The sequence below is a fragment of the Microdochium trichocladiopsis genome (genome assembly GCF_020744255.1).
Source record: "Microdochium trichocladiopsis strain MPI-CAGE-CH-0230 chromosome Unknown B0I36scaffold_1, whole genome shotgun sequence".
NCBI classification, from domain to species: Eukaryota; Fungi; Ascomycota; class Sordariomycetes; order Xylariales; family Microdochiaceae; genus Microdochium; species Microdochium trichocladiopsis.
This window is the reverse complement of record NW_025763544.1, coordinates 4284580-4308214: the sequence shown is the minus strand read 5'-3', so window position 1 is coordinate 4308214 and position 23635 is coordinate 4284580. Positions and strand designations below refer to the sequence as shown.

General features: G+C 55.2%; 9 protein-coding genes across 9 annotated transcripts; 3 read left to right on the top strand and 6 right to left on the bottom strand.

Moving 5' to 3' along the window:
- Positions 1-5: 5 nt before the first annotated feature.
- B0I36DRAFT_371374 (major facilitator superfamily transporter) lies at positions 6-1787 on the bottom strand (the record flags this gene model as incomplete). Its single annotated transcript, XM_046160008.1, has 5 exons — positions 6-453; positions 523-1302; positions 1371-1444; positions 1519-1540; positions 1594-1787. The coding sequence occupies 5 exons, from the start codon at positions 1785-1787 to the stop codon at positions 6-8; spliced, it is 1518 nt and encodes a 505-aa protein (XP_046019031.1).
- Positions 1788-2353: 566 nt separating this feature from the next.
- B0I36DRAFT_311864 (uncharacterized protein) lies at positions 2354-2918 on the bottom strand. The gene has a single exon (XM_046152428.1). It carries the CDS (start codon positions 2831-2833, stop codon positions 2666-2668), a length of 168 nt encoding a protein of 55 aa, XP_046019030.1. The 5' UTR covers positions 2834-2918; the 3' UTR covers positions 2354-2665.
- Positions 2919-3016: 98 nt separating this feature from the next.
- On the top strand, positions 3017-4540 carry B0I36DRAFT_311863 (beta-eliminating lyase). The gene is made up of 2 exons (XM_046152427.1): positions 3017-3246; positions 3314-4540. The coding sequence occupies exons 1-2, from the start codon at positions 3171-3173 to the stop codon at positions 4372-4374; spliced, it is 1137 nt and encodes a 378-aa protein (XP_046019029.1). The 5' UTR covers positions 3017-3170; the 3' UTR covers positions 4375-4540.
- Positions 4541-5796: 1256 nt separating this feature from the next.
- B0I36DRAFT_260448 (uncharacterized protein) lies at positions 5797-8000 on the top strand. The gene is made up of 4 exons (XM_046151123.1): positions 5797-5898; positions 5967-6086; positions 6155-7652; positions 7716-8000. Exons 1-4 carry the CDS (start codon positions 5883-5885, stop codon positions 7954-7956), a joined length of 1875 nt encoding a protein of 624 aa, XP_046019028.1. The 5' UTR covers positions 5797-5882; the 3' UTR covers positions 7957-8000.
- Positions 8001-8946, bottom strand: B0I36DRAFT_311861 (acyl-CoA N-acyltransferase). The gene has a single exon (XM_046152426.1). It carries the CDS (start codon positions 8817-8819, stop codon positions 8220-8222), a length of 600 nt encoding a protein of 199 aa, XP_046019027.1. The 5' UTR covers positions 8820-8946; the 3' UTR covers positions 8001-8219.
- Positions 8947-11764: 2818 nt separating this feature from the next.
- On the bottom strand, positions 11765-13160 carry B0I36DRAFT_311857 (HotDog domain-containing protein). The gene is made up of 8 exons (XM_046152425.1): positions 13004-13160; positions 12885-12925; positions 12798-12813; positions 12681-12746; positions 12502-12616; positions 12362-12427; positions 12210-12288; positions 11765-12147 (listed from the first exon to the last, which is right to left on the bottom strand). Exons 1-8 carry the CDS (start codon positions 13040-13042, stop codon positions 12063-12065), a joined length of 507 nt encoding a protein of 168 aa, XP_046019026.1. The 5' UTR covers positions 13043-13160; the 3' UTR covers positions 11765-12062.
- Positions 13161-13272: 112 nt separating this feature from the next.
- B0I36DRAFT_311852 (uncharacterized protein) lies at positions 13273-15404 on the top strand. The gene has a single exon (XM_046152424.1). The coding sequence runs from the start codon at positions 13365-13367 to the stop codon at positions 15144-15146; it is 1782 nt and encodes a 593-aa protein (XP_046019025.1). The 5' UTR covers positions 13273-13364; the 3' UTR covers positions 15147-15404.
- A 1612-nt stretch (positions 15405-17016) lies between these two features.
- Positions 17017-19448, bottom strand: B0I36DRAFT_311851 (transcriptional activator of glycolytic enzymes-domain-containing protein). The gene is made up of 2 exons (XM_046152423.1): positions 17885-19448; positions 17017-17813 (listed from the first exon to the last, which is right to left on the bottom strand). Exons 1-2 carry the CDS (start codon positions 18995-18997, stop codon positions 17220-17222), a joined length of 1707 nt encoding a protein of 568 aa, XP_046019024.1. The 5' UTR covers positions 18998-19448; the 3' UTR covers positions 17017-17219.
- Positions 19449-22846: 3398 nt separating this feature from the next.
- On the bottom strand, positions 22847-23635 carry B0I36DRAFT_344621 (uncharacterized protein; the record flags this gene model as incomplete). Its single annotated transcript, XM_046156283.1, has 1 exon — positions 22847-23635. One exon carries the CDS (start codon positions 23633-23635, stop codon positions 22847-22849), a length of 789 nt encoding a protein of 262 aa, XP_046019023.1.

Here is a 23635-nt window from a genome sequence, read left to right as displayed (position 1 = left end):
CCTCATCAGTCCAGCTCTACCTGTGTGGCCTCGTGCATGGCTATGCTGTAGGTGGCAAACGGGCTGCGGCGCCGCAGGGCCTTGCTACAGCGCAGGAATACGACGGCCGCGGCAGCAAAGACAAGTGACAGGGCTGCGATAACGGACCCTGCCTGGTTGGCATCGAGGCGGACGTACAGCTCATGGGCCACCAGAGGCATCACGCCCGAGATGACGGCCCGAGCCAACGCCAGCCCCGAGAAGACGGACGCGCTGTACAGCACATATGAGTCGGCCAGGAACCCGCTCAGCGCATGCGCCGTCTCATTGACTGCATACCCGATAGGTACCAGGCTCAGAGTTGGCACCACCCAGTGCACGCCTACTGCGGCTGGCGGGACGCTCCATGCGAACCACACAAGCCCGCCCGTCAGCGCTGGCGCCGCATACGCGAAGCCCTGCATCTTGTCCTCACTGTTGTCCCGGGTTTGACAATACTTGTAGTTAGCTCGTATTCTTCCCGCCGAGGGCGTTTGCGCTTACGGTTCAATGTGTTTCCCTGCGGCCTGCAGGCTCTCAATCCTCCTCGTGTCTGCGAACCGGGGAGCAAGCGTCACCAGCACGCCGGCTGCCAGGGACAAGAAAGCCAGCGACGACTCCGAGTCGCCAAGGCCCATCGAGCTGTAGACGCGCACGACCGACTCGGTGAAGAGGTACACCACGCTCCAGGACAGCCCCGACGTAATGGCTACCAGCATCACCAATGGCTCCGTCATAAGTATATGCATCGGGCGGACCAGCACGAGCCTGCCCCATGCTCTCCAGTCCTGCGCCAAGTCTGCGTTGGTCCAGCGCAGATCAGCCAACGTTGTTGTTTTGCGCAGCACGCGGATCTTGCGACCCAGGATGACACTCGGCCGACTCTCCTTCATGAGAAGCAGTGCTAGAGACATGACTAGCGTACAGATGCTCGCGCTGTAGTACACCCACTGCCAGCCAGCAGAAGGTATGATGTGAGCAGCATAGATAGGCCCCAGGCACAGCGCAATCGTCGTCATCGAGTTCCAGCAGATCACTGCCCACACCCGCTCCCGGCTGTTAAACAGGTCCTCGATGCTTCCGGCGATGACCACCGATGGCACAGCTGATGCCAGACCCGTCGCAAAACGCCCAGCGTAGACCGCAGCTACATGATTCCCCAGTGGGATCACGAGGCAGAACGCGCTGAACACCATGGTCGAGAGAAAGTACGGCCACCACCGACCAGCGAGCTCAGATACCGGTGGGATCAGATAGCCGCCGACGGCTTGGCCGAATTGATACCTAGTCGGTGCTTTGCTGTCAGCGAAATGCGTTTCCGCGGCAGTGTTTGGCCGAGTGTTCTGCCTTACATTGAAACGAATGCAACAAGTGCTTGCATTTCTCCTAATCCGTAACTAGGTCCAGCTTCGTGGGCCACAGCAGCCTACCAGACGCAGTCAGCACTGGCGTTTGCTAGGTGTATCAGGTCGCCGTAAAGAGTCATGGCCCTCGGCTTACCCCGGTGGTGCTGATGACAGTCCTTTCAGACGGGCCATTAGCATCTCCACGCCGAGTAGGTTAGATGAGACACACGTGAATAACTCCAACAGTATGATGAGTGATATTGTGTAAATCTTCGTGCGGGCGTTCCATTTGCGGGGATGGTCATGGCTGTCAGTAGTCCAGCATATAAGGCCGTTTCCATCCCGGCAGAGTCCAAACGAAGCAAGGACTTGTGAATCGTTGTCCACGGCCTCGTTTATTCTTGTTACTGCAGCTTTCGCCATCATTGTTGCGAGACAACTCACTGGGTCGCGCAGGAGGTTGAGAAGTGTGGCTTCCAGATACAGATGGCCTCGGATAGTGATGGTCGCGGTGGTCATGCACCTGTGCTACTTTAGAGGAATAAATCAGCAGTTCATGGTGCGATAGCCAGCCTTATGTGTCGATATCACCGTTTCTGCCACCCTCCTTAACACCGTAGTGCGTCTGCCGAAGTGATCGCATCACAGCTTGGTTGGGAAGGCGAACTTCTGTCGGATACACAGCCCTTTCAGTGGCCATGACACACGGCTCGTGGGCAATAAAATCTTGGGCGAACTGCCGCTATTGGTCCTGTTGCCTCGTATATAGTCTATTTTGGACCTGCGAGAGGGCTGCACACATCCGGGGTCGTGCTGTTGTCAGCTGACATTGCATACAGCACGTCAGTCCCAAAGACCGTTGACTTGTGCCAGAATAGGCAACATTGAGGTTGGTATTCGAATCGTCTCGCTGGATAACTTTAACGGGCATTGGTATCAGAATGCTTCAGAGAATTCAGCTTCCATCCGGTAGGTTCAGTCAGACCAACAGTTCGCAATCAGGTGGTCACCTTGACATTGTCCGGCCGTGATGTCCACCTTGGTTTCAGCTCGAGCCATCAAAGTATTTTACTCGCCCACACCCATAGCCTTGCCCTGGCCACGAACGAAAAATTAGCAGCATACAAAGTCGGACGAACCTTCAAGCAATGCCTCATAGCCAAAAAAAGAAGAATCGGCCCGTGAATGGCACTATGCTCTGACTTGACACCTTGATATATCGACCTGCCCTTTTCGTACTACCGCCGGGTAATTCCCAATTGTGACAGCCGTGATCGAGTCAACCAAGATAGGCTATTGTGCTAGAAGGGTTGACAAAATGCACCGCAGAAAAGTGTCCGATTTGCCCTTGGCGGCAGGGAGTGCAGGTCAAGCGACCTAAAGTTAGGCCGCCATGGTCGAGGTATGTATGCGAAGGTCGTCGTCAGTGGGTCTCGATACATGCAGTCAGACAAGCTAGTCGGCCACATAGGTCGTATCTTCGCGTGCTTTGTCACTGTGGCCTTGCTATATGTGCATCAAATCATTCGGACGAAGCATTCCCCTTCATCTCACATCAGCACAACCTTGGGGAGAGGGGAGAGGGGAGGGGGGCAGGGCAGGGGGTGCCTATGAGGGGCAAGTTAGAGAGTTGTACTCCATTGAGCCCGATCAGATCATGATCCGTGCGGGTTGCATTTGCGTTCGTGTTCGGAAGGCCTGGGATCGTAGCCTTGTGTTGGTCGGCACTGGAGAGTTAAATACCACCATGTAGTCGTTAATTGTGGATGCAGCTCTTATCAATTGTATGCAAACGTCAGGTGCATCATGGCCAGGACAACAGACTACTCGTCAATAGCCTGGGGTAACCCAGAGAAGACCGGAGCCGCGTTTGATTTCAGAAGTATGCTTGACAGCGCAGCTTTGTCTTCCAACACAGAGGCTGACATTTTTAAATTTCGGGTTGGCAGGCGATGTTGTGACCACACCTTCGCGCGCTACTCTTGCGGCTATCGCGTGTGCGACTCTCAACGACGATGTGTATAACGAGGATACGACAACCGCAGAATTCGAGAACGATATGGCAGCGCGGTGTGGCCACGAGGCCGCAGCATTCGTCATCACAGGGACAATGGCAAACCAGCTGGCTCTCCGCAGCCTTCTATATCAGCCTCCTCACTCAATCCTCACTGACGCCCATTCCCATATTATACACTGGGAAGCTGGGGCAGCTTCGTTCTTGTCAGGGGCCGCTATTCAGGCCGTCCGCCCTGTGAACGGCCGTCACCTCACGCTCGATGATATTCGGAAGCATGCGATTTGGACTGATGACGTTCACAAGTGTCCGACACGTGTCATCAGTCTGGAGAACACAACCTCAGGCAACATCATACCGCTATCTGATATGAGGATGATCAAGGCATGGGCGGATGACCGTGGAATTCTTGTGCACCTGGACGGAGCCCGTCTGTGGGAAGCTGTCGGCACGGGCGCAGGAACGTTGAGAGACTTCGCTCAATGTGCACACCTGACAACCCTAGACTTCAGCAAGAATCTAGCAGCACCAATGGGTGCCATGGTGGTCGGTTCTCGTCGTGCAATCACGGCCCTGAAAAGAATCCGGAAAGGCCTTGGCGGCGGCATGCGTCAGGCAGGCATCTTGGCCGCAGCTGCGAGACAGTCCGTTTTCGAGCACTTCGGTGGGGGCATAGTGTGTACCCAGCCTCATTTGATCAAAAGCCATCTCATGGCTCAACGAGTTGCACAAGCCTGGACCAATCGCGGAGGTCGCCTGCTCCGTGATGCCGAAACCAACATGGTATGGCTCGATCTCAACGCGTCTGCAGTCGATATCAATTCATGGAACTCAATAGGCAAGAAGCATGGTATTATGCTTAACGGGAAAAGGGTTGTCACTCACCATCAGTTGTGTGAAGCAGCATTCTCTTTACTCGATGTTGTCATGGATGAAGCCCTAGATCTCGTCCGGTACGGGTCCAATGAGGAACGGGTGCGAAAGACAAAATTATAATGCCAAAGCATTAATGCCCATATAGGCCATGGCCTGGAAGCATGGTCTTGCTGCCGTTGGATCTGGTCACAGTGCTCATCCACTCAACCAGATGCCAAGTAGTCCCAATGCAGGTCCCGCTAACAGCCGTATACAAGCGTGCTGACATGAATCGTAGACAGGCAAGATTATGATTATATATTCATACGACATCGCTCAGTAAGTACTTGGGAAGTGTTGAAAATATAAAAAGTTGTCAGCGGATCCATCGAATGGTTTTCTATGGTCTACTGTAACTGCCCGGTTTGCTATGCGTGTGTATGCATGACCCATATCCTAGAATTATGATTGTCCGAAGAATCCACCCCAGGTAGTATGGCATCCTCGCATAATCGCAGCGCGTGTTTGAGTCAGCTGTGCATGCCATGACCGTGCTGAGTGTAGGAGATCACGTAGAACACGATTGCAACTAAGACGAAAGTCCAGCAGATGTCCATGCGACCACCCGGCTCTTGAGAGTGGTTTTGCTGGCGAAGGCAGCAGAACAAACTGTGGAAGGAGACTGGGTGAGAGGCTGTATGGGGCCGGGTGGTGTGAAACAATCGGAGACCTGGAGAGGCTCAGTGTCGAGATATTGGCAGTATAGGTGGGACTCAGTAGCAAGATGCACAGCCATGCGCTACAACAAGCATGCAGGTCTACAAGCCGGTAGAGGAAGGAAATCACCAGCCTATCGCCCAAAAACCCACATTTCCATCTCGAATCAACCAGCACGAGGGTGTTCATCTGCTGATATGAGCACCAAGGATGCGTCATTTGCTGGCCTACTACTGGAATTCTCTGCTCACATACTAGATCATGGCGTGCAAGATCAAGCCCGACCAATGCTTGCTTTGGGCGTCCAAGATACTGAAAGTCGCAAAGAAGTGACCTAGCTGTGAGTAGATCAACGTGGAGCTGGTCGAGTGTGCGTTGGGGCTCCCCTATGGCGATTGGGCTCGAGACATAGCTACGAAATGCGCCACAGGCCTCGTGACTGACTGGGTCTATCCATCTAGACCACACGTGCATATGACCGCCGTGCAGACCCTATTTAGGTCAAAAGCCAGGAAGCTGTCACGAGAGATATATGTGCACTCGAGGCGGCTTGTGCATACTGTAGCACAGCCAAAATACCGAGGTGTTGGCAAAGACGGAGCGCCGGCAGGCAATGTGCAGGCGTGGTCGGCTGGAGAACCGGCACCCGCACCTTACGGCGTCGGGCTACGGAGCTGGGAAAAGGGATGTTGCCGGGGGCTTTTTTGCCTGAGCCGGGTGCCGCGCCGGGTCCGGCGTAAAGTTGTCCCTTGGGCCCCACCTTTCTACCCCGGATTCTAGCTCGCAAGTGGTCCCTGCCAGGGCCTCCTGAGTTTCCACACCCTCATATCTACTGCATCCGACCTTCCTTCCAAGCACATCTCCCTCGGAGCATCAACGCTGGCAACAGGCTGAAAACACACCAGGGCCTATAATACCCGGGGCCGCTTATCATGGCTGCCACCATCGGTGAGTCCGGGGCGCCTCCGTATATGGTTCTCAAGCAGGATTGGTATTGACAGCTTTCCTGTGCACAGCAGCATCAGTAGGCGCGACGGCGGTCGCTGCCGCCTATCTCGACGCGAAGCTGCATCTCCGTCAAGACCTGCACGACCTGCGTGCTCGCAACAGAGGCAAGGCGCGCATCGCCCAGCTGAGTATGAGCATCTCCACTGGTCCCCGTTTGCGTCTGCCTCGTTCGTCCGCTGATCCTCACTCTTGTCAGTGCGCAAGAAGCAACTTTCGGCCTACTATGCCTTTGAGAGAAGCGCACTTGCCGCACCCGATCAGCAGTGCATATGGTCACGGAAGGGCTGCTACACCTATGCAGAGGCTTACAATCGTGTTCACCAGTATGGGAACTTCTTCCGAAGCCGGGGCATTGGGCCTGGCCATCTCGTTGCTCTCTTCATGGACAACAGCCCGGACTTTGCATTAGCCTGGTTGGGACTCTGGGCCATTGGCGCCGCCCCAGCCTTGATCAACCACAATCTTACGAACCAGGCCCTTCTGCACTGTCTGAACGTTGCGGGGAGTAACCTCATCCTTGCAGATGGCCGCCCAGACTTACTGCAGCGGCTCGAAGCTGTACGACCCGAGCTCAGCGAGCAGAATATCGAAATCATTCAGCTTGGTGAAGTTTTGCCAGAGCTCCACAGGACAAGCACGGAGCGCCCGCCCGACGAGTTGCGGGCTGCGATCACGCCAACCTCACCTTTTGGACTGCTTTACACTAGTGGAACAACCGGCTTGCCCAAAGCTGGTGTTATTCCTATGATGGCCGGCACCACTGCAGGTGTCAGCCGCGAATGCGGCTTTTCCATCGTGCAGGGCGATGGGCAGCGGTATTACGTCTGCATGCCAATGTATCACGGCACAGGAGGCATCAGCGGCATGACCCAGCTGCTTACAGGTCAGACACTGCTCATCGCTCCGAAATTCAGCGCATCGGGCTTTTGGGATGACATCCGCACTTCGGAAGCCACGTGGTTTGCATATGTCGGCGAGACACTGCGATACCTTTTGGCTGCCCCTCCTTCGCCGCTTGACAAGAGCCACAAGGTACATGGCATCTATGGCAATGGCCTGCGGCCCGACGTCTGGAAAGCATTCCGCGACAGGTTCGGCATCACAACAGTGTTTGAATTCTTCAACAGCACCGAAGGCGTCCTTTCGTTTGACAACAGGTGCCGTGGCGATTTCCGGGCTCACGCTGTGGGACACCACGGCTGGCTCTATCGCCGCAGGTTCCGTGATACATATGTGCCCGTCGAGATCAACCCGGATACGGGTGATCTCGTGCGGGACCCAAAAACCGGCTTTGTCAAGCGCGTCCCTCCCGAGGCCGGCGGCGAGATCCTCGTTGCCCAGGGTACGCCCTTGGCACCAATGTTTGGTGGGTACTATGGGAATACAGAGGCTACGGAGGGCAAGTTTGTGCATGATGTGTTCAAGCGGGGTGACAAGTATTACCGTACTGGCGACGCACTCCGGCGCGATAGCGAGGGACGCTGGTTCTTCATGGATCGACTAGGCGACACATTCCGCTGGAAGGGTGAAAATGTCTCCACGGCAGAGGTTGCTCAGGTGCTAGGACAGTACCCCGGGGTCAGCGAGGCTGTTGTTTATGGTGTTTCTTTGCCAAACCATGACGGTAAAGCCGGAATGGCGTCCATCTTCCTGGATGACTCTGTCACAGACATTGACTTTACAGGTCTCCTGAGGTAAGTATCTGAGATGCTGGCCCTCTGTACGGTCCACACAGCTGATTGACGATCATCAAATAGACATGCACGCAGCCAGCTCCCCAAGTATGCGGTGCCTCTTTTCCTTCGACACATCAAGAAGCGTTCTGCTACACACAACAACAAGCAGGACAAGGCACCTCTTCGCAACGCTGGCATCGACCACTCCAAGGTCGAAGGCGATCCGCTGTTCTGGGTTGACAACTTGGGCAAGGGAGACAAATATGTGCCATTTACAGAGGAGGATGGCGCTGCACTACAGGCTGGTCGTGCCAAGCTGTGAACAGAGGTAGAGAAATGGTCCTCAAAATGCGACAATGTACATTATGTCCAGCATACTCTATAGATTCGATAGCTGTGCCTCGCACTATTCCAAATGCCTCTGCCCCGTTTCCCCCATCGCCAGATCCATTCTTGCATGCCGTGTTGCTAGCGTTACATTCAGTTTATATCTGACTCTGCCTGGATCGTCAGGTTGAAGGACAAACCCTACAAAGTGACGAGCGCAAGTTTCTGAGAGATGATTCGTGCGGTGTGACTACCCACTCAAGGGTCGCGCACGATCTTGACAAAGAATGTTGCATCGCCTCGCCTGCCGTCTGCAAAATCGGCATACTCAGGACAAGTGCCCCACTCTTTCCAACCCAGGCGGCGGTAGAAATGCATGGCTGGCAGCTCCGTGGCCGTGTCCAGTGTAAGAACCTCGCGCCGCAGCTGGACCTTGGCGAAGTCCTCCACATGCTGCATGATGGCCTGGCCCAATCCCTTGCGCTGCTGGGATGGGTGGACAAGGACTTTGACAATTTCGGCACGATGCGCATGGGTAGGCTTATTGACGACGGCAAGCGCAGCTGTGGCCAAGACTTCTGTACTGTCTGGTGCAGTCAGAACGAATAGGAAATATGATCGTTGGATCAGACCAGCCGCTTCGTCCCTGAGGCGGTCGGAGATGCCGAGCCAGAACTTGTCGGCCTCGTCATCGGCCAGGGGAGCACGGAAGCCGATGGAAGACATGGACGGATCATCATTAACGTGGAACTGGAGAAGCTTCCTCAAAGAGGGGAGGTGCAGGGAGAGCTGTTCTGGGGTTTCGATGGCCGTTATGGTGTGGCCCGGAGTCAGCACCGGCTCGGGACGCGAAGCCATTCTCGAGCGTGGGAGGCGGAAGCCACGTTTCTGGACGGAGGGACACGGCAGGACTGGAGTGAGCGATGACGATGCGCCTTGACTTGGTCACATCCAAACAGTGGCTTCTACGGAAATGCATCCTGAGGTTGGCCGAGCAGTAATTATCTCATAGCGTGCTCGCAACGGCCGTCCGAGTTCGGCCAGGCAGAGTACAGTCATTCGCGATAAGGCAAGTGGCTCTCAGAGATCCGTGGCCGGTCGCAGCCCGCGGCACGACCGATCCTGACGGCGACCGGCGGGAGTGGGGTCGGTAATCGAGAGTCGACCAGGACGGGTGGTTTTCTGCGCAGGAGCGTTTCGGAGAGGTTACTCAGGACGGCGGCCCACGTCCGGTGGAAGATTGAAATAGGCAGGACTGCCGAGCAGCGGTCCCCACGGTTTATCAACAGGGGTTACACGGTTCCCTGGTCCTGATCATTGGCAGGTTATCGTGATCTGAGTGATCGGGATGGTCTTGACCATAGGGATGGCTCTCAGAATCGTTTGAGCTGATCAGAGGCAAGGCGCTGACGGCTAGGCATTCTTGGCAAGTGGGCAAGGCGGCGAGCGGGAAATGTGCGTGACGGCGGCAAGGCGTGGTGGCTGCATCAGACTGCAACCATGTGGCAACGGCCGCCTGGTCAGCTGTTGGGTCAGAGGCACGCACAAAGAGCGCGGTGCGGGGCATCCAGCAGGACCCTGAGTTGGCTCCTTGGTAATGGCCTCAGGCCCCACGGCGGCGAGTGGTGTGAGTGGCGGAACCTTCACCCCTCTAGATCGCTTGGCACCCTCTCCCCTCACCCGCCCGCTTCCGGCATCAGCGATTCACGCACAAACACCGCAGTCACGGCTGTGCCCTCCGCGCATATATAACCATCTCCCTTCCACTGAAGACCTGACTTCTATCTTCGTCCCATCACACACTCTCATCACTTGTCCTTCCAACAACATACTACATATATCAACTACCTGCTTCAAGCAAACCCCTCCTACAACCAAACCGCCAAAATGAAGGGTGACTGCGGCTGCTCCGGTGCCTCCTCCTGGTATGTCGTCGCTCAGAGGACCCCGCTCCATGCCCTTTCCGCGAAAAGTTGAACTTGCACTAACGTCATTCCGTGCAGCAACTGCGGCTCTAGCTGCTCTTGCTCCGGCTGCAAATAAGCATGTCGTCGATGCTTTCGCCACATAGACACGACGCATTCGACATTTTGATGATGGGGATAATGGCGCATTCATGATACCAGGCTGGTGCGAATTGTGGGCACCGGTCAGTTTGGGGGATTTGAAAATGGCACTTCCGAGTGGTTCATGATAAGATGGATGTCGCGGGCGAGGCACTGGTAGTTTACGTACAACGCCGACCTGAGAAGCGCAACTCTACATCAACTCAATCACAGATATGCGGAACTCTCATTGCCGTACTCCAACTTTAATGCTGTCTGCGATACTTTCTCCTAGTGACTCTTCACGCATGGCCGCCTTTCGCACCAGTACAAAACCGGTGTGCGCATCCATCACCCTTCCAGTAGATAGCTTCGAGGATCTGCTTGTTGCCGTGAACGTCCTCCCTGTTGCCCAGTTACAACACAAAATGGTGAACTGGAGGAATGATCCTCAGTGGCTTTCGCTTGATTCGGTGGCTGGCGACACCCGTGGGTGTCCGGCCAGCGTGGCCAGATCCATACTGCTGGAATCAAGAGCTACCATAAAATCTCGCTGCCCTCACCCCCGCCCCTTCGCGGGAAGAAGAGTGACATACACATGTAAGGTCAGTCCGTGTGTGCAAATGAGGTCGTATGCTTCCCCACAGGTTCGACAAAATTAACCATAATGACCAAAATATGTCTTGTGCCACTCTCCGTGGCGAAGTCTGAGGTTAAGACGTATCAACAACAAGTGAGCCGAGCACAATCATTCACCCGACTTGACCCTCTGCCTCAAGTCTAGAGTTTGAGATGCTCAGTACCGCAGATCACACGCTTGAGACTACACATGGTGCCAGAATTGGGTGTTCGGTATGCGGCGCCGATGTTCATGAACCACTCTGACAAACCCACCTAACGGCGACTGGGGGTATCGAGAAAGTATTCCCAATGTCAGAACAATAGTGAAGACATGTATGAAAATCAAGTCGAGACCAAGGTCACGGTAATTCTCCCTAATGGGACCATGTGCCATGTTTCTCTTGCACGTAACATGGACCAGGATGTATTCAACAATCGGGACTTGCTCATAACCCTCTAAAAGGTCACGAAAGCACAAATTTTATGGATCAGACATGCAACCAAAGTCGGAACCTTTCCCACAATCGTGCTAATTGTCCAAGATGCTGTGTGACGGACCAGAGAATGTAGTTTCCCAACCCCCCTTGACGTTCGTGTCTTCTTATTCACGAGGTATCAATCTCTTGCTTCGAACCCAATCTATCGTGACATGGTCGACTTTACGGCTACTCAGTTGATCAGCTCAGCCACCTTCGACGGTAGGGCCTCTATACAGCTGCTAGTAGCAATAAACGCCACGACCAGAATATGCGACGAAGTACGAGGTGAGCATTTTGCGAAGCACGCGTAGTCTGGTGATCACGGAGCCAGAAACATTAGAGCATCTACCGACATGAAAGCAGCTTAATTCTTGTGACATATCCTAAAGGCTCCGGAAGGAAGTCATGGCCTGCGAGGAAGATAGTGGTCGCAGAGAGTGCGGCCTTTGGCACACAGCTCACGGTAATTTGGCGCGAAGGTCAGTCCAGAAGTCCCTGTGGGGCCACGTATATCCAGGAAAATAAGCTAGGTTGCCCCATGAAGCAATGATTTCTCAGATGGCATCACAACATTGGATCACAACTGGTGCTGGCACGTGTCTTGATGCCCTAGCCAGTGAATGATTCCCGCCAACACGCCGACAGAATCAGTCGATGAAGGCTGACAACGTTAGAAATAGACCGTTCATTCTATGGGGACATCTACGAGGTTAGGTCGACGCATTTGGTACCATGACAGCTCTGTAACTGGGTATCGCGATACCGAGCTGAGTAGGCTGTTGGTCATGGCTAGTCAAAGACTCGGCTCAATGTCTGCTCATGTCGACGTTCTCTCTGACTGGTCTTGCTCAACTAGATATGACAGTCACCGAATCCAAAGGCATTCTCTCGGGTAGAACCACCTTTTCTTCTATTGGGCAAAATCGACTGGGGGGTGGTTGGTCGTGCTGGAATGCCTAGTCCACATCTTCGTCTACCTCGGCGCCTTCAGGTACAACGAAGAGCTCCTCGCCTTGTGATTTCCATGCCTGAACAATGTACCTATGAATGGCTTTAGCAAAGGATTCGTAGCTAGATGAATCATGGAGCTAGATGTGGCTTACTTTGTGTGACTTCCGCGGGCTGCGAGCTCGCCCTTGCTGTTCCTGAAGGTGATTGTCGTGTATGCCAAACTCTTCCCAACTGCGCGGATATGGTCAGCACAGAGAAGCAGCTGCAACTTACAGCTGAATGGTGTAGGATTATAAGAGCGTACACTTTTCACACGTCGCCGTGGCCAGGATCTTGTCTCCTACTTTGCCACCACTATTGAGATATGTGACTGGCAAACACGAGTCAGTATCACATATCCACGCAATGTGTTTGGCAGCTAACTGGAGGTTGGTCTTTGTTTACCATTGAGGTCAGTCGAAACACCGGTGGCATACAGGCCCATCGATGCTACCGCCAATGAGCCTCCGAGATCGACCATGCTGGCGATGGTACCGCCATGCAGGATTTTGAGGCGGTTCTGTTCAAAGGAGAGTGTTCATTACTCGTGTCTTGTGGTGTGAGGTTTTAATTTGCAGACTAACGGTGTGATCCTTGGTGATTTCCAGCTCAAAGTCGACCTGTCCCTTGGATGCACTGAGGACACGGAGCTGAGCATGGTCAGCATCTCGGCTGCTGGTGAAGTCAATGAGGAGGCATACCTGAGGTCCGAGCAATCTTTGCACGCAGCCTTCGGTCAGTCTAATCCGTCTAGATGAAATCATGGATGATGGCCAGGTCGAACGAACCTAGGCTCTAGGCCCGACTGTGCCATAAAAGACTTAAGGACCTGTGGAAAAGGTGTGTGCATATCAGACAAGGAATCCAAGCCCGGGAATGACACCAAAGCCAAAGACAGACATCATACCGATCGTACAAATCGGGTCGGGCCAAGTTTGGTCGCCATTGTGAAAAGCAGGTGTCGCTGGCTGGAGACTGTCGTGAATATTCATGAATCACGCCGGAGCCGTGTCGGATGCTGCCGGACAATGGACAGCTTCGGCATGACGATGCAGGAACGGATGGGCCTGTTGGGGCAATGCTGCATTGATGCATAATTCTGGCCGCCGCGCCGCTCAGACCCACACATTGCTTCGGCATGTCGATCTCCTTGCAGCCCGCCCGCAAAAAAGTCGACAATCATTTTGTCAGTTGTCGCGCGCGCGCACACACCCTTCGCATCGCATCGCATCGCATCGACCGGTCCCTCCGCTCTCCCAGCGAGCACCATGCTCGTCGAACAAGCCGACGAGCCCGCTTCTTACACCAGGCTGCACATCACACCCTTTGATGAGTCGCTGTTCTCTGTCGTCGTGCCATCCTCTGTTCGGCCGCTCGCCCGCAACATCTCCTACCACACTCTCCAGACTTTCCCTGATAAGCCCTACGGCTTCATCGAGCTTCCCACTGGCGACGCAGAACGCCTCAGGAAGAAGCTCAACAGTGCAGTCCTCCGAGGTCACAAGCTCCGGATCGAAACTGCCCGGCCGATTGCCCAGAAACCATCGCCAGTCAGCACCAAGGAAAGCACTGCCGTAGCCAGTGCTCGTGGCCTGAGGAAGCGCAAGAGAGAGCAAGGCGTAATTGCCGGTACCGAGATACAGGGGCGTAAAATCAAACGAGGCTGGACGACAAGCGAAGCCGAGATGATTCAGAAAAAGCGCGAGAGATCAGGGAAGTCCAAGGAGGGTAAGAAGGACAAGAAGGATGGCATGGTCAGCATAAAAAAGACGAAGAAGGGCGAAACGAAGAAGTCCAAGTTTACAGACGCGCCCGAATGCCTGTTCAAGGCCCGTCTGCCGTCCAAATCTGAGCCTGTGCCAGTAGTGGAGCCACAGCACGAGGGCGAAGAGGCTTCGACTGCGCCCAAGAAGAAGAAGCGCCGAACAGAACGCGACGCCATTATACACGAATTTGAAAAGTCCACCAAGTTCCCTTCGTTTCTCAAGGTCAACTCCTCTGTCAAATCAGTGGCTGAGGCTGTCACCTTTGAAGATGGCAAGGGCTGGGTGGATAGTAATGGCGCCGTGGTGGAGAGTGCCAAGAGCACTCGGCCACCTACAGCTGGTATCATCCCAGCAAAATCCAAGCGGGCGAAGAAGGAGAATCGTGTCAAGGTGGCCATGCCAGTCCAAACATTAGATGACACGACCAGTGACGACTCCTCCTCTTCCGAAGACGAAGAACCACAGACAACCGACGGCGAGGCAGATGCACCCAGGGATGATCCAGATGACAACACTACCAGCTCGGAAGGTGAAGACTCAGACAGCTCTGCTTCTGAGCAGGATACAACAGATTCCAAGGCAGTGCAACCCAGAGACAGGATCACTCCACGAATGCTGGACTTGTGTGAGGCAAGTGCAACATCAGCCCAAAAGCCAGAAAACGCAAGGCCGAGATCTTCTGGGTCCGTTAATAATCTCACCATCAAAATCCCACCAGCGACGCCCGCGCCTGCCAAGGTGCATCCCCTGGAAGCCCTTTATAAGCGACCCCAAGGCGGTGCGTCCACACCGAACGCCCAGGAGTCGAAAGGGTTCAGTTTCTTCGACAATGACAATAATGACGACATCGAGGAAGAGGACGCAACAACAACACTGCAGACTTTGCAAGTGCCTATGACACCTTTCACAGAACGCGATTTCGAGTTCAGGACTATGCGTAGTGCTGCTCCAACTCCAGATACGGCTCACCCAAACCGGACATTTCCCCCCTGGTCAACCCAAGAGACTGTAGATGAAGAGGATGAGGGAGAGGATTCAGAAGGCGGGGAAGATGTCGACGAAGCTGACCGCGCAGCTGAACTCGACCTGGACATGCTTGACGCCGAGGGCGATCATCCATTAACAGTGGCCACCAGCGTGAGACCTGCGCCCACCTCTGACTTCCAAAAACATTTCTGGGAGAACCGGGGCGACCTCAATCGTAAATGGCGAAGGAGAAGGAAGACCGCTGCGAAGGAGAAACGCTATCGTGACAATCGTGCCCGCGCAGATAGGGCCATCTGAGTACATTTGCCATACTGGCCGCGTACTCATTGGTGTCTTGAGCGACTTGTTCTCGGCAATGGCAGTCTCTAGCCAGTCGCAAGGTCTAGAAAGCCCATGATTGGATCTTCGTCAAGCGCTACACTTAGAGCTTCAATATGGCGGAGTCATCAGCAGCCAGAGACTCGAAATGTTAATTCCAGAAAATATCAAGAGAATTGTCCGAAATAAAAAATCGCCTAGTGGTGTGAACTAGAAACCCAATGATCAGCTCCGGAGGATGTGACTAACGTGGCCTCCTCACTTCGGTATCTACTTGCACACAAACTGTGAGAGGCAAGTGGGTGCTTACATCCAAGCATCGTGGCCAGAACCCTGCGAACGACACGGCTTCTCGATCCCAAGAGGGCGGGGCACATCTCATTCCGAATGGGACAACCTATTATTGTTCGGGTGGCTCGAACGACTTGCGCCCGACTTGCGCCCGACCTATCAACGCTATGAAGTCGGGGAAAACGGTTGTGTAAGCGACCAAAACTCGGGGCGGAACCTCGGAGCCGAGGACATTCGCAAGTACGGGGCCACCACGTGGACCTTCGAAAATACAGTTTGGCCCCAAAGGTTCCGTGCAGGATGCAGCCTGCCAAACCTGTCCATATTTGCATGATACAAGGGTACTGCAGACAGAGTGAAAGGCATAGTCGTAATGCCGGGCATCGGCAGGCGCTTCCGGGGTCCACAGACCTCTTGTGGATCTAAAACTACCCGTCGTTCCGTGTCCAAGCCAACCCAGGACAGATGCCAATCGTTGGAAGCCTGGTCTAGTCGTGCCCACTAGATTGAGGTGCGTACCTTAGGTATCAACCCGCTACCATTAGACAATAGATAGCCACATCGGACGAGCGCTAGACTGCCATGAAGTTTGCATTCCGTCAAGAAAGAGGCATTATACTGTGAGTAACAGGCGTGCTTGTAGTACTTCACGGGACGAGGCTCTACTCGCTCACTCAGATCCCAGCTTGGTCATGAGCCAGCCACTTTAGAAAAGTCATGCGGACCGAGAAGTTTCGGTCCCGAGCGGCTGGGCCATGGATGACAATCAGAGCGTATTTTCTCCATGTACGAGGGGGCTCAGCCTCCCTGGCTCGCCATTATCGGCCAGTGACAACGAATAGACCGGGAACGTAGGTGCTTGTCCCGTGCACGTGGGCCTCTGATGACGTGGGAAGACATTTTCCAAGTCTGCCGAACTGGATCCGCAGTTACTTATGACAAGGTCACATGAGTTTTCTGCATGTAGTGCGGCAACCCTGCCAGCTGTGAATGAGCAGTACAACGGCAACTTGGCAATAAAAATAGGAATGCCACGTGGTCGCTCGCGCTGCCGATCTGTTCAGGCATTCGGGGAGGGAGGGGATCCGGCGTTCCTGTTGGGTGTTCTGGTCAAGAAGTGGTCACGGAAGTGGGAAAGGCCATACGCGGGTCGGTTGTGTTTCACATTTTTGTTTGCCACGCACGTGGTTGCAAATAGAAGCCATCGACAGGCCCACACGGGACACGGCGGAGTTACGATGTCGCTATCAAATAAAATCAGATCCTTTGTTGGAGGTGCCTGCCTCCCCGCGTTGTCGCACTGCCCGGCGGAGTTTTGCAACCAGAGCGGTTTCACCGTGCTTTTCATATGCATGGGAAGAGGCTCCACCAAAAGCCAGGGGAAGTGGGGCTGCCACATGCACGGGCTCGATAGACACCCACTGGGGCAGCCGTTGACGCTAAGCCAGAGGTCCCCGTCCGAAACCGACAAGTGGGGCCGGGCTCCGTGCCGGGTCCCCGCAGCTTTTGCTCCGCTCATCACTTGTCCTCAGACAGCTTCTGGAGGTCAGGCTTGGCACTCATGCCATATTCGTAAGCCCCTGATCAGCCCAGCAGAGAGTTTCTGGCCAGCATTCCAAGTTGCCAGTAGTGTTTTAAAATTCATGCTCGCCATGGTATCATTGCAGCTCGTGCGCAGTAGAAAGTGAAAAATAACAAGTCCAAAAGTGGCAGACGGGCCCCGGAATCCTTCGCTCTTGATGCTGAAATGCTGGCTGGTACTTAGGCAAGAAGACTATCATCTAAGCCACGGTCCTTGCGCTCGTCTTGCAGGAGTCGAATCAGCTTGTTGATAGTGCCCCCGTCACGCAGTTTCTCCACCTCTCGTACCGCGGCCGATTCGTCCAAACCATCACTCATGTATTCCTTAATCTTGTCCCAAATGACCTTTCGCCTCGAGTACCATGTACGACCGCGAGGTTCGGGACGCCAGCGTGAACCCCAGCTCGCATCAAGATCCTCGATCGCTGGCTGGCCGTCGATACCTTCTTTGTATTCTCTCCAAACTTCCTCTACTGTCGCGACAGTGCGGTATTCGTAGGTTGGGGGGCCACTGGAAGTGGCCGAACCTTGCCCAGGGGGCCGGGGAAGTACGCCTGCTTCTGTGGTAGGTGACAGGGGCGGTAGTCTCTGCGAGCCACTACGGGAATGTGACGTTGATGGTCGCTGGTGGTAATGGCCTGATGCCGGAGCCTGTTGTGGTGCAGTTGGTGGTTGCTGCGGGACTGCTGGTAAAACTGGCGCAGTCGTCTGTCGACTACTGCTGAAAGGATCGCGGGGAGTGCTGATAGTGAGGGCCGAACTGGGGGATATAGCCTGAGATTCAAAGCCGGTTAGTAGATTGGCCCAGCGGCACAAGGGCAGTGTTCCTTGGGCTAGTGACCTACGGATGCTGCAGCTTGGTGGCAGGCAGCTTGACCACTATAAAAAGCATGCAGACTGCCACGCAGCTCCGCAAGCTGCTGACTGATGTTCTGGTATTGCGTCGATATGTGTGCGACGTATTGATGGTGTTGTGACTGAAGTTGGAGAACAGCATGAATGAGCTGCTCGGAACTCTTCCCCTGTAGCTGGTCGGCGGTCAAAGGTTGGTGCATCATGGCGGCGGACGGCACAGGTAGAAGTGGTATGCTAGTCGTAGTGGCAGACGTAGACATGACCTGTGGTAAAGCAGTAGAGGCAGGAAGCTGTCGCATGTACTCATGGTAAATGATCGCAGGTGCGGGAGAGGGAGAACCGGAACCTTTAATAGTGGAGGCGGGTAGAGGTACTGTGCTGCTGGTTGCTGGACGTTTGAGGGGCGGAGCAGTACTGACACTGCGTTGGAGATCGGCCGCGGCTGGACGCTTGGAACCTGCGGACCTTGGAGCCATGGGCAGCGCGGTAGTAGAAGCGGAGACAGGGGCCGAGCTGAAAGCTGAGTTCGGCGAAGTAGATGAGGGAGATGCAGTCACGGCCGACACGGGGGCTGTCACCGGAGTTGGCGCAGGGGAGTGCGGCAGAGGAGGCTGCTGTCCCTGTGAGGACTGTCCCGAAGTGGTGAGCAGAGGTGGCCGTGGTATCGCCTGGGGACCTGTCGTGGTCGTTGCGGAGGAAGGAGGGGACAGAGGCCGGGGGGCCGGGCTCGAAGTCCCATGCTGCAGGTGGTGCTGAGGATTGTGGCGATGGCGATGTAGTTGATGCTGTTGTCCCTGACGATTGTGAAAGTGGTGAGACGGCGGCGGCGGTGGGCGCGAGTGCTGCTGGAGCTCAGGGGAGGACGGCTTGGTGGGTAACATGGCAGCCAGGCCGGGAAGCCGAGTGTGACCACGAGGAGAGTCGGCGCCGTTTCCGGATATGCAGCACTCGCAGCTAGCGGCGCGAGAGGGAGCAGAAGAACGAGGTAGTGAAGGAGGAGGAGGAAGAGGAGGCGCCGGCGGCAGGGGGAGGCCGTCGTAGGCGGGAGCGGCGCGTAGGCCCGAATCTGGGGACCAGAGACGGGGACTCGGGGCTGATGGCATTGGTCAAGGCCAGTGCTCAGCCGGGGCTATTGGTGTCAAGACGGGGCCAGGACAGTTGGGTGTTGCTCGTTGACATGCTGTGGTTGGGAGATTTTGAGCGTCTGGAGTCGAGGCTGCTGGCAATGGGGCTGCTACGGCTGCGCAGGGCGGAAAGAGACTGAAAGGGGAGAGAGGGCAACGGAAGATGTCGCAAAACGGGCGAGTGGCCGCGGGCAGCCATTTTTGTTGTGGACATGCTGTGACGGACTTTGCTAGGATGACCAGTAGCTAAGGTGACCTATTGTGTGACAGGCGTTGACGGAGGCGACAGGACGAGCCGGGGCCTAGGAGGGCAAGAAGGGTGATGATCAGGCGGCGGCCGTTGATAGGGCAAAGTCTAAGGACAAGAGGGCGTGGGACAGTATGTACCGTGGCACAGCACGGCCAAGCGCAAGGAGGGCGGCGATCTTGGGTCGCGTATCGGCAAGGCGTCAGACGCCGCTGGGAGGCATTGTGTGACTGTCGTTCTGGCAGTCTTTCTGCTACCCTTGCAGGCAGGTGGGGCCGGAGGCAGCCAGGCAGCTGCAAGGTTGTGCCATTTGCTGTTACCCAGCGGCACTTGTCGCTCTTGGCGTGGTAACCCGCCGGCCACAGACGTAATCGCTGGCGCCGCCACTGTCGATCGCCCTCTCAACACAATCTCTGCACGGAACACCTTCCCAACTCCGCAACCAGCTCCCCCCGGCGCCCACCGGCTGGACCCTGCATTGCTCGGCTGTGACCCGCACGCCTCTCGTCTCATGTCTCTTGTGGCCCAAAGTCCCCGATCGTGTCCTCTGCCGCCTGGCCCTCCTCGTCGCAATGGTCTGGTCTGGTCTGGCCTGGCCGGCTGCGGGACCTGGCTGCCGGGCCCCACTGGGCCGGTAGGCTCGTGGCCGTCCACCTCTCTGTCACGCCCAGTCGCAGTCGCATGACTTGCGCCGTGGCCCCGTGGTACGGCCTGGTCGTGCGCTTGTTGTCCTCGAGGGCAGTTCCCATCCTGCCTGTGCTGCTGGCCTTTCAAAGCCAGCCCAGCCAGCCACGGCAGTAGGAAGCGGGGAAAGGGGCCGGGGCGGCCAATCATCGCCGGGCGGCGACTGGCATTTACTGCTGCCCACTCCGACCGTGACGGACGATCAGGCCGATCCGTCTAGTCCGTCCGTTACCAGCAGGGCCCGGCCTCCGCCCTGCTCGCCGATCACACCCTCCTGGCCGAAACGTCCGCCACCTACCCAGACCAGAACCCAACCCCCCGCGGCTGCCTCATGCTCAACTTGCCCTGCCTGCCACAGCGGATCAATGCTGGATTCTGCGCCCGACTTTCCATTCTCAGCAAGGAACGTACACGTGCACATCTCCATGCACGCAACAAGCTTCTTCTAGCGAGCTGCACGCAACGCTTCCAACTTCCCCGCCTTACGCTTGGCACGTTCTGATGTTCAGTCCAACAGCACAGCCCAACACGCTCAGCTGCTTCCGACGCGGTGCAACAAACAGCGGAACCGACTGCGAGATGTCACGTCTTCTGTAGATCTCTGTATGCATTTTGCCTTGTGCATGCCTTGTTGCATGGTCCTGTGCCTCTGATCCCAAGGTGGCCTACGAGCGAGCAAGAGGTCAGAATGCACTGACTGCCACCTTTTTCGAAGGTCAAGAACAGTTTTGACGCCGCACATTAGGGGATCTCCAACCCCGGGCCAATCACCTCGCCGACCGCTGGCGGTCGAAACACCTTAGCCCGCGACCTAGGTTCATCCATGTGCGGCTGAGGAGGCAACGCGCAAATGACTTGTCTCACGATCTGCGCCGTTAAATGGGATCTTGCTAGCCCCACCTTGCAGCTTCCCATTGACGTCAAGTGCCATTTTGCCTTGTGAGGAGAAACAAGCTTGCGTAGCCTCGAGTAGTTGAAAACTACTCTGCACCGGACTGGGGAAGCACCCATCACATTTGACTTGAACCCCCTCGGCCGTGTTGTGACCTTCGTGGATGTCGCCACCGATCAACACCTGCAGCGCACCCTTAGCTTGCCCGCGCTTGCTGCGGGGTTTTGGGCGGATGGCAGATGCGATTCTTGGGATCGCCGTCGCAAATATCGAGCACTAGAACTGCAGGACGAATAGTTCATATACCTTCGCCTGAAGGCTCGTGCTGCACTCGCTACTAGCTGCTCCTCACTGCTCAAGCCAGTCAGTCCAGTTGACCTTTCTGAGACACCTATCAAGCACACATGGTCTCCACGTTCACGAAGTCTAAAAGGTTGTAGTCAGGCATCTCATGACGGCCTCGAGCCCGTGCTGAAAACTTACGTGGACTCACACATCCGGATCGAATTTTGTAGTGAAGTGAGCTACAGGCTCCTTCATTTCGTGCCTCCAGGTTCCGCTCATGGTCTCATCAGTCAAAGGTCTCCTGCGACGTGGTCGCGAGCTCTCTGGGGATCATCCTATCTCCGGGGCGTTAGTAACGTGCAGCAACCAGGCTTGCTGCACAATTTGTGACCAGGCAAATCTTGCTGAAATTTAGTTCAGCCGTCGATTTGTGTCCGGAATTGGCCATGCCCAACCGAATGATGTCAGCACCGTTGCGTATAATCAATGCAACGGATGTTTCTTGTATGTCCATCCACAACCCGCTGACGGGCAATAGACATCGCCGCATCTAAGCAACAGAAGTAAAAAGCTGACCCCACCGAAGTTTCCGAGTACAAGGAATGCTCTAAACTGCAAGGAGTAAGAAGTACTATTCAACTACTTGGCCAAGACAAAACCGCTCGAAGCTGGCCACTGGGACTGAGTCCGGCCGCATCCCATAGAAAAGAACCTTGCCCGGGCCGATACTCAACGGACTTGACATAGTTTGTGCATTGCATGCAGAACTTTGTCCATCAACGACCCATCGTATTTTGGGTGCCCACACTCTCTGTCTGACGCGCACGTATGTTATGTGGTGGCCTGCAACTTGCAACGACCTTGACAACAAGTCAGGCGTTACATGAGAGGCGTGCTTGCCTGCGGTCTATCCACATCAATAAATTGAGGCATACGATGTCATGCTTTACAGACTAGACGTTGGCACTGGTCATCGAAAGCCGAATCGCACTGCATACTAATGACGATAGACTGCCGAGTACTGTTAGTCATGCCATCGAACTCATTCCAAAACCTCCTGCAGGGTAGGTCTCCCTGAGTTTCTCACGCTCTGGAAGCGTATGGCTTCAGATAACCATTACGCCGCACTTCCGCGTTTCGTCCCAAGAAGACAGAGAAGGCTGCGATGGGACTCACAGAGCTAGCTTAAAGGCCCGGTTTTGGTCTGAGCCAGCAAATCGGGCCGGTTCTGGTTGACCAACGAGGGCTCAGCCAGAATTTTAGGACAACCGCTAAGGGTAATGTCTTGAGACCATATCGCAGTAAACTGTGTAGTCATGCGTGCGGATTGCCATTGATATGTTGATTGAAGTATATATGTGATATAAATGATTATGCAAAGCTGCGATAAAGCGAAAGCAAAAGGTAATGGGCAAAATCAACGATATCCTGTCCCTTCTCTCGTGGTATTGCCGATATTCAATCTCAAGGCTCTCAACCATGCTCAGAACGCTCCCGCTCAAAGACAAAAAACACCTAAAAGTCAAGTCGCTATTCGCAGCCACGTTTTGAAGTTGGTTGCTAGGATGATAACCATCGCGGTGCTTATGAAATGAAGGTATCAAAAAACGCCAGGCATCCATGCACGTTGAAAGGAGGGAGGGAAGAAAAATTACCATCATGTCGTCTTCACACCGGACCCATTACTTCATTCCTCGTCGAGCAGTACTGCGGTTCGGATTCACCGACCAAACAGCCAGCCGAATCTCCTCTTGCGTGGTTTGTCTTGCTTCTCTGCTTGCTCATCACATTCCAGCTCAAGGCGATAGCGTCGCACGCTGCCAGTGTCGTCATCAAAAGTCAGCCGCCGATTCGACTTTGGCACGAAGCAGTCGGGGACCATATGCCGGAGAACCCATCCCTTTACCCCCCGGCTAGCTGCGTCGATAGCGGCATACTCCAGGCGACGAGTATGGTCACTGGTCCAATAGTGGGTCGTCTGGGGTGGTGGGGTGTACATGGGCACATCCTCCATAGGCTCTGGTTCTGGCTGTGATCCGGGAATGCCCTCGAGACTCGGGAAGTGGTAGTACGAGTGTCGCTGGTGCTGTTGTGATCGGGTACGATGTATGGTGTGCCCCAGAGCCGGGGCATTGTGCGGGCTGGGCGTTGACTTTGAGGCACGATGAATTGCTGGCCGGGTTTGGACCTTGGTGTGAGAGGAGTGGCTGGACGCTGTCGATCTTCGACGGCGTGACGAGCCATGAGAACTGCCCGACTTTGACCCTGACGGGATTGATGCGTAGCCTGAGTCCTGCCGACGCATGGGCACGGGATCTGTATATCGTTCCGGACCCCGTGTGGGCATGGGCTTGATCACCCGCAGGTCCGTAGACGCAGGTGGAGATTTGGGGGCGTAGAGCTCAATGTCTTGGAAGCTGTGATATGTGGTATCCGAGGCGGCAATACTGACGGGAGACGCCGAACGGCAAGGGTCGTGGCGTGCACTTAGGTGAGCCAGCCGAGACAT